Source organism: Cariama cristata, unplaced genomic scaffold (assembly GCF_000690535.1).
Source record: "Cariama cristata isolate BGI_N322 unplaced genomic scaffold, ASM69053v1 scaffold23266, whole genome shotgun sequence".
Classification (NCBI taxonomy): domain Eukaryota; kingdom Metazoa; phylum Chordata; class Aves; order Cariamiformes; family Cariamidae; genus Cariama; species Cariama cristata.
The window spans coordinates 13,610-25,965 of NW_009620778.1; the positions used below are offsets into that span (position 1 = coordinate 13,610).

Sequence of the window (12,356 nt, forward strand, 5' to 3'; positions counted from 1 at the left end):
AAGCTGGTGGCAAAGCCAGCGCAGAGCTATGGGCTGTTCCCGGGCTTGCACCCAATGCGGTCCCTGCGGTGAGCAGCCAGCCCAATCTGTACCCGCTAAGGTGCTCAGCCCATGACATCTCACTGCAGCTCCTCCAGCCGTGACTTTCCTATGCCCTGCTGCTCTGCAGGGTCCATCTGACATCGAAGAACCTGCCTGTTTTGAAAGAAAACCTTTCCCCTCTCTGTGCCCAGGTGATACGGCCGTGGTGCTGTCTCCTTCTGCGCCGGGGCTGCCCTCCCAGCTAACGCACGTCTCCCATCCCCTGGTAGGAAATGGAGTCGAAGGTCTCCGAAGGCGGCCTGAATGTCACCCTCACCATCCGGCTGCTGATGCACGGCAAGGTAAGGGACTCCCGGTGAGGGGGTTTCCTCCCAGCTCCCTCTCCCGCCTCCACTCCATCTGTGCCTGGGTCCAGCCAGCCCCACACGCCACATCCCCAGCCCCAGGCTCCTGGGAGCCGATGTCCTCCTACTGATGGGGAGGGTGGCACGGTGCTCCTGGTCCCTCTCATGCCTGCGCCCGGCAACCTGTCCTTCTGCTGGGGACAGTGTGCACCAGGTCTTTGCTTCATTATGGAGCTGGGCTGGATGGTCTTCACGTTCTGTAATGTCAATTCCTTTGTGTTTGGCTTTTTTTTTTTTTTTTTTGTAGGAAGTCGGAAGCATCATTGGAAAGGTACGGATGTCTTTTAAATGTGTATTTAATGCTATTGCCTGCACCGTTTGCTGCCTGTGGTGTGGTAGTTGCCAGTCACTTCTTCCCCGTGATGTCCTTAAATGTTTGGCACGCGTGAGCTTGTTGTTGCATTTGTGAGACAGAAATTACGAGAGAGACACAGAGGGATCAAAGACCGTTCCCCTAAAAAACCCACCACCAACCACCAAACTTTCCTAGTGCCATTTCCAGCTGCCTCACTGGGGTGATAAACAAGTGTTTATGATCATGTTGCCTATTTTAATCAAATAGCTTCATTAAGAGAAATTAAAAAAATGTCATGAAGACCCATTTAAATTCTGCAGCACTTGTCTCTGAGGCCACAGGACACCATTTAGCTTGTGCAGAAAAGCTTCACAAGGAGCTCTTCTCCCTGGTGCTTGCCATGGTGGTTTGGAAAGTTCTGGCTATACAGGATTGGTTTTCTGGTGTTTTTAAAAGGCAGGTTTATGGTGGCAAAGATTTGCAGCATGAACACCTTTCCCCTATATGCTTGTACCTTATTTTTCCATCAGCCTGTCCAGTCCTGGAAAGATTCACAGTTGTACCTGCTTTATATCTGGATGTAAAGATATTAGGTCTCTCTGTAGATACTAGATCAGAAACTGCTCTTTGAAGCCACTCTGAAGTGCTAGCTTTTCTCAGCATCGGACCAGTTTCTGAACTTTTTCCGTACAGTTTTCCTCCTAATGGGCAACACGGAAAAGGAGGCGGAGGCTGCAGTTGTGCATTGGTAGCTGTTTTTCTGTCGTGTTGTACAGACACAGAGAGCAAGGCTACAATGGCTTGCATCATCAGCTTTTCAGCTGACCATTGCGTGGGGATGGAGGGTCAGGCATTGCAGAGCTGCTCAGATGTTGGGCTGTGTGTTACCACGTATTAGAGGGATGCATTTGGAAGGGTTGTTTTGAAGGTGGAAGTCTTGAATTTTTAGTAATAGCCTGTGTTTGTGCTTCTTGTTTCAGAAAGGAGAGACCGTGAAGAAGATGCGTGAGGAGGTGAGCAACCCTGCTCTGTAGAAGGATTTGTAGGAGGTGGGAAGAGGAGCGGGAAGGGCCAGCGGGCTCTCTTGCCCGGCAGCGTGCAGCACAGCGGCCAGAGCTGCACATTGCCCTGTGTGATACGTGCAGCAATTCCCAGGGTCAGGACACACAAGTTGACTGTGCTCAGAGCCTTTTGGTCCAGTTTTCTCACTCCATACTCAAACAAACTCCTGTCACTTTTAATGGGAATTTTCCAGAGCCAAGAATTTGCTCTTAATGAAACATTGAAATTAAGTCACTCGTAAGATGCTTGAGTTTGTCCAAGGTCTTTGTGCCTGCAGCTACCGAGGAGTTATCAGATCAGTAAGCAACGCTCTTCTTTTTACAAGCAATGATCCCACGAGCTGGTCTTGCCTTGATCGTGTGGATCTGCGTTGCAGTAAAAGACTCAAAGCAGATGCTTGGAAACCCTTTCTGAGGGTCAGGGTGAGACAGTGCCACGGGGAGCAGGGACGGGAGTTTTTAAGGTTAGATGGGATGTCAAGAGGCTGCCACAAAAGATGATGAGGGATCAGGCTGGAACAGGACCTGATCCAAAGGAAGGGCTGCACCTCCAGTGCATCCCCATGGCTTGCTTGGCTGTGGCTATTCCAGGGCTGCCCTTCTCTTTCCAGAGCGGGGCAAGGATCAACATCTCGGAGGGAAATTGCCCTGAGCGAATCGTGACCATCACTGGCCCCACCGATGCCATCTTCAAGGCTTTTGCCATGATCGCCTACAAATTTGAAGAGGTGAGCAACGTGAACCCTTTACCCCAGGGAGGCAGAGTAAAAGGGTCTGCATCCAGACCCTTGAGTGGCCCACCAGCCAAGCAGAGCTCTGGCATGCTCACTACTGGGGCCAGCAGTGCAGATGGGCCTGGGTACCTCCAACCCACGTGTACCGGGCTGGATTTACTTAACTGGTACACGACCTCGGCACAAAACCTTCCAGACATCTCTAACTAGGCAAGAACTGAGCTTCAGTGAGCTGTCTCAGAGGTCTCACAGTTAATTAAGTGCAGGGATGCACAGTGATGCAGTTGCAGAGACCAGCCACAGTCTGGAGGACTTGACCCCTCTTCTCTGGCCCAGGGCATTTGGGTTGGCTTGGATGGCAGGCATCTGGTCGGGTACCAAGGGCTGATGCGTTGCACTCTTCCTTCCCAAGGACATAACCAACTCAATGAGTAACAGCACTGCTACCAGCAAACCTCCGGTGACACTGAGACTGGTCGTGCCAGCTAGTCAGTGCGGCTCGCTGATTGGCAAAGGAGGCTCCAAGATCAAGGAAATCAGGGAGGTAAGTCAGACTTGATTTCATTATTGCATGTAATCACAGCTCCTCGCAGCTGATTTGCAACCAAAGGGGAGCTGCCTTGGAAAAGGGGATCCTTATGCTGCTAGCACCTTGCATCACGTTGCTTCCCGGGATGGTCCTGCTGACGTAGGAGCAGCATCCCGTGGGACCTTGCCGGCGTGCTCCTTCGGATGCAAGCAGGGTGCCACATCTGAGCTCCTGCAGGGTAGTGCAGCTCTCGGGAGACGCGTGTTGTCGGAGCTGGAGCTGGCTGCAAGGAAAGGCATTCAGCTGTGGGATTTCTCCTCCTCTGTCTTTTTGTCTCCAGTCAACAGGTGCTCAGGTTCAAGTGGCGGGGGACATGCTGCCCAACTCCACGGAGCGGGCGGTGACAATCTCGGGGACACCTGACGCAATTATCCAGTGTGTCAAACAGATCTGTGTGGTGATGCTGGAGGTACAGTCTGTAACAAAGGGGGTAAAGTACATAGGAAAAAAACCCAGCTGGCACCACGACAGCACTGGGAGCTGTGGAGCGTGTCTCTTATACCCTTCACCACGCGTTGTCGGACCACTCTCATTTCCTGGTACCTCTGTTTGAAACCCACCCAGTGTGTTTTCCCCACCATTGTCCATTGTTTCTGGAACCCCACACTGGAAACCTGCCTAGTCGGGTGCCCCAAAGGAGATGGTTTGTGTCGTAGCACAGGGTGGTTTCAGGAGAGAGGGGTGCCGGAGGAGGGCAGGTGGGCTGGGACAGCCGTAGTCTGGTGTCCCAGCAGCACCCAGGGAACCGTGGGAAGGGGATGAGGGCTGCAACCACTCCACCAAGGGCTTGGCCTCCTCTGCTTGGGGCTCACGGTGCCCCGTGAGGACCACAGCTGGGAAGAGGAGGCCAGTGCATCCCCTGCACTGGGGGAGCCAGGACTGGGAGCACAAAGCTGGGCTCTGGTGAGGCACAGCAGGATGAGGAAGGCTGGTGGAGAGCAGGGCCCATAGAGTAAATGGATGTGTGGCCAGGGTGCCGTTTTCTGGGAGAAATGCTGGCAAGCGGAGCTTGAAGATCTCTGCCATGGAGAGATGCTGCTGTACCGATGGCTTATTGCCAGGGATGACAACAGCCATATACCCCGCGTCCACACCTACCACCTCAGATGGGAGAAACTCCAGGAAGAAACCCCTTGGGACACAAGATGGTGATATTCTCCGCTCCTGCACATCCCAGAGGTAGGCAAGCACGGACCGATGTCAGGCCCCTCTGCTTTGCTGCAACAGCCTGCACACCGCTGCCCTTTCATGGCAGGGAGGAACAGATTTGCCACTGCAAGAGCTTCAGGTGAGGGCAGCAAGGCTTGCTGTAGGTGAAGCAAACCCAAATGTAAGCAACTTCAGTTTGGCAGCAGCACAGCTAAGGAGGAATTGCCATAAGCCATGTTACCCACCACTGCTGGTAGTGATGCTCAGGCAGGTACCCTGTGCTGCCAGAGGAATGCAGTTTTAGCTGCACAGTGACTCCAGGTTATGCTCTGGACTGTGGCAGAGATGGGCCCAAGATGATGCTTGCAGATGCATTATAAAGTCTTTCGTGGCTGCTGTTCTCACTAAGCAAAGCAAGGGGTACTGCTCCTCTGTATGGCTCAGCAACGGGAAAGAGAGAAACCCATGAGTTTTCTTGCAGTCTGAAATCTGGGAATTCCCCTGGCTTTAACAGTTCACAGAGATACTCCTTATAAACTTTCAGTCTTAAATTATCTTACTGCAGAAATCCTTGCTTGTTCCCTTCAAGATTTGTAAGGCAATAAAAGAAAAAGCAGGTTTGTGATTATAGGGGCTGTGCTTTGATTGTACAGCTTTCCTGCAGACCTGTGCTTAGCAGAAAGATTCGGATATGCCACTTGACTACAAGTAGAAGTCTAGAAGAATGTACAGAAAAAATGAAGAATTTTCCATGAGATAGTGTAATTTATATTGCCTATCCTTACATAGCAGTAACTGGGTCATTTCACTTCGGGTAGAGCCAGGAGGCTTTTATCTGAAATCTCTCTTGATCCCTGGAAACCTCCATAATCTCTTCTATGGCCTGTTAGTTATGTTCAAGAGAAAACCAACAGAGATAACTTGAGTGAGAAGATCCTGTGCACCATGCAGTGGGATGCATCACTACAGCTTGATGTGCATCACTACAGCTTCTGCTCAGACCTACCCAAGGGACCGGTCAGGCCACAGCAGCGAGGAGCAAGATGTCCTGCCCAGCCGGAGTGGGGCTGCCCTGGGCCATGCTGCTGCAGGAGAAGGGTTGGGAGTGCGTATGGGTCAGTGCCTCTGCTGCTGGCATCTGTCTGGCTGCTCACAAGGACCGCTACCACCATGCAGCTCTAGGATAAGGTCTCTGGAAACTCTGGTGTTGACATCTGCGCGGGGTTTCCAGCCTCTGGCTCCTGCAGAGCTCAGCGCTCCGGACAAAGTGATCACTCCCACGTGTCCCACCGGGGCATGGGAGGTCTTGACCATAATGACAGCACCTTGCAACTTCCACTGCACGGCCATCCACATCCCAGCTTGGATGGTGATAGACCAAACCAAGTCCTGAAGGTGACCTTGTTCTGGTGGTGAGGAAGATGAGAGGGGTCAAAGAGCTTGAGCATCGTGCCAGGTCACTCAGATGGGCTGCTCACTCTTTCTGATGCCGACGCTCACCATGCCATGCCACAGCTCCTGGTGCTCAGCAGGGCTAGTACGACTCCTGGGGCGGGCTGTTGCCGTGCAAGAGCTCTCAGGCTGCAAAGAAAGCCACTGCACAAGGAGGCTCCTGGCAGCCAGGGATTAAAAGCCTGATCTGTAGGTGTTGTCTCCCTATCTTGCTGCTTGAGGGTCTTCTTGGAGTGTTTTGAGGAGGATGCTGTGTTCCAGCATCAGGCTTGAGCCTAGACCAGGCAATGCAGTCTGCGGAGAGCAGAGCGGAGGTGAGGGAGGCAGCGGAGGTCCAGGAAGTGATTTAGTGGCCCATCCCTTGGCAGGGGATCTCCCGTACCCCAGGTTGTCCTTGTTGTCCACTGAACACCGACTTCCCCTGTGTCCTCCTGTCCAGAAACGCGGTTTGCCTGGTTTGGGTGTTGCTGGTGGCGGCCCCGGGGGCCGTACTCCGTCGGGTGCTTTCTAACGCTCTTTTTGCCGCCGTTTCAGGAAAGCTGTTCTAATGTTCTCTCTCCCTCTCCTTGTCCCTTTTCCTAGTCCCCACCAAAAGGTGCCACCATTCCCTACCGCCCAAAGCCCGCCTCCACCCCTGTCATTTTTGCAGGTGGTCAGGTAAGAGCCGACCCGCTTGCAGCCTCCACTGCCAACCTCAGCCTTTTACTGCAGCACCAGCCGCTGCCCGTTAGTGCACTCAGGTTTCTTGCCTTCTGACTTGCATGGTGTCATCCCATCCGTTGTGTGCCACGGCGGCTGGACTGAAAGCTCTTTGCAGAACCACTGGCGGTTTGCAAGCCTGGACAGATGGCTTAGCTCCTCTGATGGCTGCTGGAGGATAAGGAAAGGGTCAGCCCAGGGAAACAGGGCGTCAGCTCCGCTGGGCACTCATGCACCAAGGAAAGGCTGGAGTTTTCTTCGTTAGACCCTAATTCAGTATTTGCCAACAGTTACCAGTGCGAAGGAGAAAATGAGAAAAGCCTCACTGAACAAGAGTCCATGATCATGCTCTCACAATGGCTGCAAGTGTTTATTTTCTGGCATCTCTAGTGTAATTAAAAATAACTTTCCACAGTTGTAATTGATCCGAGATAGGAAGGGCTTGTCCCAGCCGCTCCAGGACCGTACTGAGCCTCTGTTCAGGGCAGTCTCCATGAAAGGGTCATCCGCATTGCTGGTGCTCGGCCCGTTTGGGACACTGCTTCCCCCAAAAATGCCATCACCTCTGCTGCAAAGCTGGGTCTCCGCTCTGCCCACAGGGGAACCTGCTTTGCGTTGCCTTCGGTGACATTGCACAGTGCTCGGACTGCAGGCTTGCAGTCACGATGTGGAATCTCTAGCGACCCTTGGGAAGCGACAGCAGATTTCTTTCTTTGCAGGATAACCGTCGCACGCACGTGCCAAGGGAGCTGGCGGTTGTTCCGCAAACAGAAATCAGCTCCTGCAGCATGTGATTTATGAAACAAGAGCAGTTGAGCAGGCAGCTGCTTTTAAAGAGGGGACTTGAACCCTTGCTTTTTCCACCTCATCTACTCACCTCACCAACTGACTGAGGACCTGCCTGTAGATGCTGTTGTGCCTTGGTGCAGTGGTATCTAGGAGGAGAGGTACCTTCCCGGGAGCTCCAGTAGCCAGGTAGAGCCAGCACCACAAAGATACAGCTAGTGCCAACCAGAGCAGCTCCACATGAGTTACTTCGTTTCTCCCCAACCATAATAAATAGCAGAAAGACAAAGTAAGGATGAGAGCAAAGCCCAAAGCACAAGCTGTTTCAGGCAGTGTGTCGAATTAGCATCTCTATGTCATTGCCAGCATCAAAAGGAGCATGTCATTTGGTCTGAGCAGCCGTCCTGGCGAAGAGCTTTGAGTCCAACTGCTTGGTGAATTTATCTTCTCAAAAGGGAGAGTAAAGTGGAGGTAGCGTTTCTCCTGCTGGCGAATGGTTGGTGTCTTGCACAGAAGTGACATCCCGGGAAGAAGCGACCGTCTCTGAAATGAGAGCTCTTCCCTGCCGCCCCCGAGGGAGCATTGGCGAGCCTCTTGGCTCTGCCCAAGGGGTGGCACGGGGCGAGTGGGCAGAGGACAGCAGGTGATAGTAAGTGGTGCTGCGAGGTGCTTGGGGTGGGTTCAACTTGCAGTAGTTCAGCGGGCTGAGGGACGCGGTGGCCGATGGCAGCTGCCAAAGGGATCATCCCCATCATCCGTGTGCAATGTCGGCCTCTGCAGAAAGACAGGGGTCACGCAGATGGGTGCTGTCAGAGTTGAGTTACATCTGTCCAAGACACCTTCCTGCCCTTAATTAGCTTTTTCTAATCAATTTTTCTAATAAAAAACTAATGACCAAATTAAACCCTCAGGAAAGACAACTTTTTAGAACAGCCTCTGCCACATCCCCATGGACACACCGGTCCCCGTCGTGCTGGGATGCTGGCAGGCACTGGGACTGCTGTTTTTGTGTGCAGGGCTTTGCCTCCTTTCTCCTCCTGGATTTTGGGAGGTTTCCTCACACAAAGCACTTCGCTGTTTGCAAACGATGTGGCAAATTTGCAGGAGGATCAGAGATTTCTTTTTTTTTTTTTTTTTTCCTGGCTAGCTTTACTCTCCCTTTTTAAAGTGTTATCCATCTCTTTTGCCATTTCTTTCAGAATCATCTGAATAATGTGTCAACCAGTGAGATACGTTTTGCTAGCTGGTTAAGTCCTAAATATTGGGCTCTCTAGTGTCTGGCGTTCTACCCACAGCGGTGCTTATTTTCAGGTTATTCAAAAGAGAAAGGATTGCTACAAATGATGGGAAAAAACACTAAACAAGTTACCTGGTGAACATCTTGCATGGATTTGTAATTTATAGCTGGTGAAAAGCATTGCGGTGCAGGCAGCCTGTCCCTAAGCCCTCTCCGTGCTTGGTGGGACATCAGCACCAGCTGGCTTTCTGCACAGCGATGCCTTTCCCTCCAGCAGAGCACCAGAATATACTGGGCAGATGTAAAGCATGTTAAGAGCTGTGCACCTGAAAATATGGAGAGACTCACTGCACCGACTTGCTTTCTAGGATCACATTTAGGTGTGAAGGGCGGTGGTGATGTTACCATGCATCTACTACGCAGATAATTCTGGTTTGATGCATATCTTTTGTACAGCGAAGCCCAATCACAACCTTCTATCCCTGCTCCATGCAATTCTGGCACTTTTAAAGTATTTCCTTCCTTTTGGAAAAGCCAAATTGAGCCCAAGCCCTTGAAGTTAGGTAGCTCAGCATGCTCCGGGTTTCATCAGAGGGGTACATCTTCCTCCCGCCCCAAGGGAATTTAATGCAGCACAGGGGTCTCTTCCCCTGGGTTAGCCAAGGGGCTGCGCTGGGCAAATGCTCGCTGCATGGAAAGCTCTTCCCTCATCCCCTCCAGCCTCAAAATTAAGCTAGCTAAGTCAAAATTCAAGATCCCATACTCTGCCTTCACCAGCAGCAGAGAGAGGGGAGAGGCGTGCCGGAGTCATGGCACTGAGGTCCCCGTGCTCGGTTATTTGGCAGTAGCACAGGGTCCTGGGCAGAGCAGGGTGGCGGCTGAGCTCCTCTTTAGCCCCGACATTCACAGAAATTTCCCCACATCAGGCAGAAAGGAGCAAAGCCCGGGGATGGCAGTCCCTGCAGAGGCACGGGGCTTTGCCACCGTCTCCTGCTAGCCCTAATAACATCTGTTTTTTCTTTTGCAGGCCTATACAATTCAGGGACAATACGCTATTCCACACCCGGATGTGAGTTTTACCCTAATTTTTCTTATACCCTTTTATGTCACCTGCATGCTACTGTTAATTCACATAATATTAATATTAGACAATAATATTAATAGCATATTTTCAAAGTAACTGGCCGTGTGTAGTATCTGTAATACCTTGAATAGCCTTTGAACCTGTTAGCACTAAACTTTATTAATTCTGAGGACTTGGCCTGATGCTAAATTGTTTGCATTGTTCAGTGCTATCCCTTTGTTCTGAGAGAAACCATATTCTATGCATTTTGTGCCTCAAAATGATCAAAACAAGCAAAAAAAGAAGAAAAAAAAAAGACTTTCCCCTCTATTTCCCCCTTGTCCTTAAAATGTTGGTAAGCCAAGGGCTTATTTAGGTGCTGATTGCCTTGATGGGGAGGGGAGAAGCCAGAGCTCCAGCAGTGCATGGTTTCTTGCTTAAAGCCTGGGCAGGGGGACATGCCTTTTTGGGGGTCCTCCTCCAGATGACTCAAAGGCAGGCACTGAGGTTGGGCAAAATGCCATCTGTGTCCCCTGGAGGGATGGAGGGGGTGGCCGCTCGCTGTGCTGCCGGATCTCATTTTGCCAACGGCTCTGTACCTCCCCGCGGGAGCTGGACCTCAGACTGAAGCGGTCACCCTGGGTTTGATGGCTGTCTCGCTGGGTTTGGCTCGCTGTTGCCCGGGGAGGGCACCGTGGGCACAGTCCCCGCTTCATCTCATGCATCCTTGGTATGAAGACAGGCATCGCTCTGACTTGCAGCGTGGATGGGTTTTGCTGCTGCTCGGATCCCCCTGCTCGCGCTAGGCTCCCGTGCCTGGGGTGGGTCAGGGAGCCACAGCATGGTTGCGGAGGGATGGGTAGGGAACATCTGTTGGCATGTCTGTGCATAAAAGTACCAACAGAAATAGAAAATGAATCTATTTTAAAGGATTTCTCTATGAAAAGCAGCAGTGAAGTCTGCTGTCCTTGCCGGCAGCAGACAGCTGCTCAGAGGTCGTCACAGCTGACATTTGTTGGGGAGCTCTTGGAAAAAACTGGGATTTTCTAAATGTGTTTCAGAGGGGATAAAATACCCGGCGAGTCCCATTGCAGAGGCCCCTTCTTGCTGGCACGCCTATGAGTCAGGGGTCTGCAGTGGGGGCTGAGCACAAAGTGCCGCTCTGGGGATGCGGCTTAATTGGAAGTGGTGTGGTCTGGGTGGAAAGCCTTCTCCAGCCATCCCATGCATGGGAAGAGTATGATGTAGCTCGGTGTTCCTCTTTCTGATGGGCGCATTGGATATTCAATCATGGGATTACTTTTTGCACGGTTGAGAACAGGGCAAGGCTGTTCAATACCACGAATGCACACTCCCCGTGGGAACGGTTAGGAGCTGTAGGCTGGATTTTGATCTTAGGAGCAGCGATTTCACCCAGTTTAGTGGAATCCAGGCTTTGGCTTTCCATGCGACGCCAGTATGCATGTACTTTGAATAGCCTGCTGTGATGGTTGCTAAGAAATACTCTTAATCGTGTGCGCTTCACTTTTACTCCCTAAATACACACCTAAATACACCTGCGTATTTAGCGAGGGTTAATCAATATATTCTTTGTCCCTGTTTTCCTTTGCAAGCGGCGGTGATAGCTTAGTGTTTTCTTTCTTATTATATTCCTCTAATTGACAGGAATAAAATACATTTAATACATTTTCTGGTTGCACTCTGCCCTACTCCCAGCAGGTTTGCTGAGACCTGGAAAAAGTTGTTCATACAGGGACCACGCGCTCCGCCCTTACTCTCATAGCTCTCCCACAAGGATAGGTCATTTTAAACACTGCTCAGTGCAGAAACCAGTCTCAAATGTGATTTTAGGGCATTGCCCTTGCTCTCCCAGGTGTCTGTGAGTGCCTTTTACAGATCCATGACTGCAGAGCGGGCAGAATGTTGAATGCCAAAGCTGAAACGCAAGCTCCTGCCTTTTTTTTTCTCCCCTGGGAAAAACCCCCAGGTGAGCGAGAGTTTTGGCTCACAGAGAGCTTCAGCGTTGCCTGGGTACTTGTAAGCCGCTTGGGATGTGATGTGTAGCTACCTGCCTTCATGAAATTTGTGGTGGGAGATGAAAGGGTGGCCACGGCAGCCGGGAGTTGGGGGCATTTGGGAGTGAAAGAAATATCGAGCGCAGGAAAGCTCCCCAACCAGGGCATCGTTCTTGGGTACTCATCAGGTTGGCAGGTGATGAGATGTAACCGGGCGTTGCTCTGCGTACCTGGTGATGCTCGGCGTGGCTGCACTTTGGTCCCAGCGCTCCTGTCCTGTCCTGTCCCTCCCAGCAATGCCGGTGGGAGAAGTCCCCTCTGGCCTGCAGGGAAAACCAGAGTTTGAAGAAATGCACTCAGGTTTTTGCTTTCAGCTTTTTCCAGGAAAAGGGAGAGGAGGTGTTTCGTGCACCGCCATCATGCGCAGAGCAGCTTTCACTTTAACACCTAGGCGTAGCCATCCTCTCCACTTGTAGGCTTTTTTAATTGCTGTTATTACAGGTGTTTGCTAAATACCACTATCCAAATTAGTTCTTAAAAGTATGCTAGACCAGTATTAGAAAGGATTTTGGTGTTTTCCTTGTGAGGCGAAGCAGGACCCCTGCCCCAGGGCATGGTTGCAGCCCGGTGCTCCTCGGCAGTGCCGGCAAAGAGGCAGGAGGCTTCATCTGGAATCCCGGCGGTGGGACTGGTTGTAACAAGGAGCTCCACAAACAGGGCACATCTGGGTTTAATTTGGAAGAAAACAGTTTAGTTCTTAAAAAGCAGCGAATGCTGATGTCCCTGCTATGTGCAGGAGCGGTGCCATGCCCCGTTCGACTGTGTTTCAG

At 51.6% G+C, this 12,356-nt stretch overlaps 1 protein-coding gene across 1 annotated transcript in view; it reads left to right on the forward strand.

The window, feature by feature from the left end:
- The first annotated feature begins 314 nt into the window (after positions 1–314).
- Positions 315–12,356, forward strand: part of PCBP3 (poly(rC) binding protein 3) — a 22,399-nt gene continuing 10,357 nt past the window's right edge. The window contains exons 1-8 of the mRNA XM_009701722.1: positions 315–383; positions 694–717; positions 1,722–1,754; positions 2,414–2,530; positions 2,949–3,080; positions 3,406–3,534; positions 6,309–6,383; positions 9,476–9,517. Of these exons, the coding sequence (XP_009700024.1) occupies positions 315–383; positions 694–717; positions 1,722–1,754; positions 2,414–2,530; positions 2,949–3,080; positions 3,406–3,534; positions 6,309–6,383; positions 9,476–9,517 (621 nt within the window). The remainder of the gene's footprint in view (positions 384–693; positions 718–1,721; positions 1,755–2,413; positions 2,531–2,948; positions 3,081–3,405; positions 3,535–6,308; positions 6,384–9,475; positions 9,518–12,356) is intronic.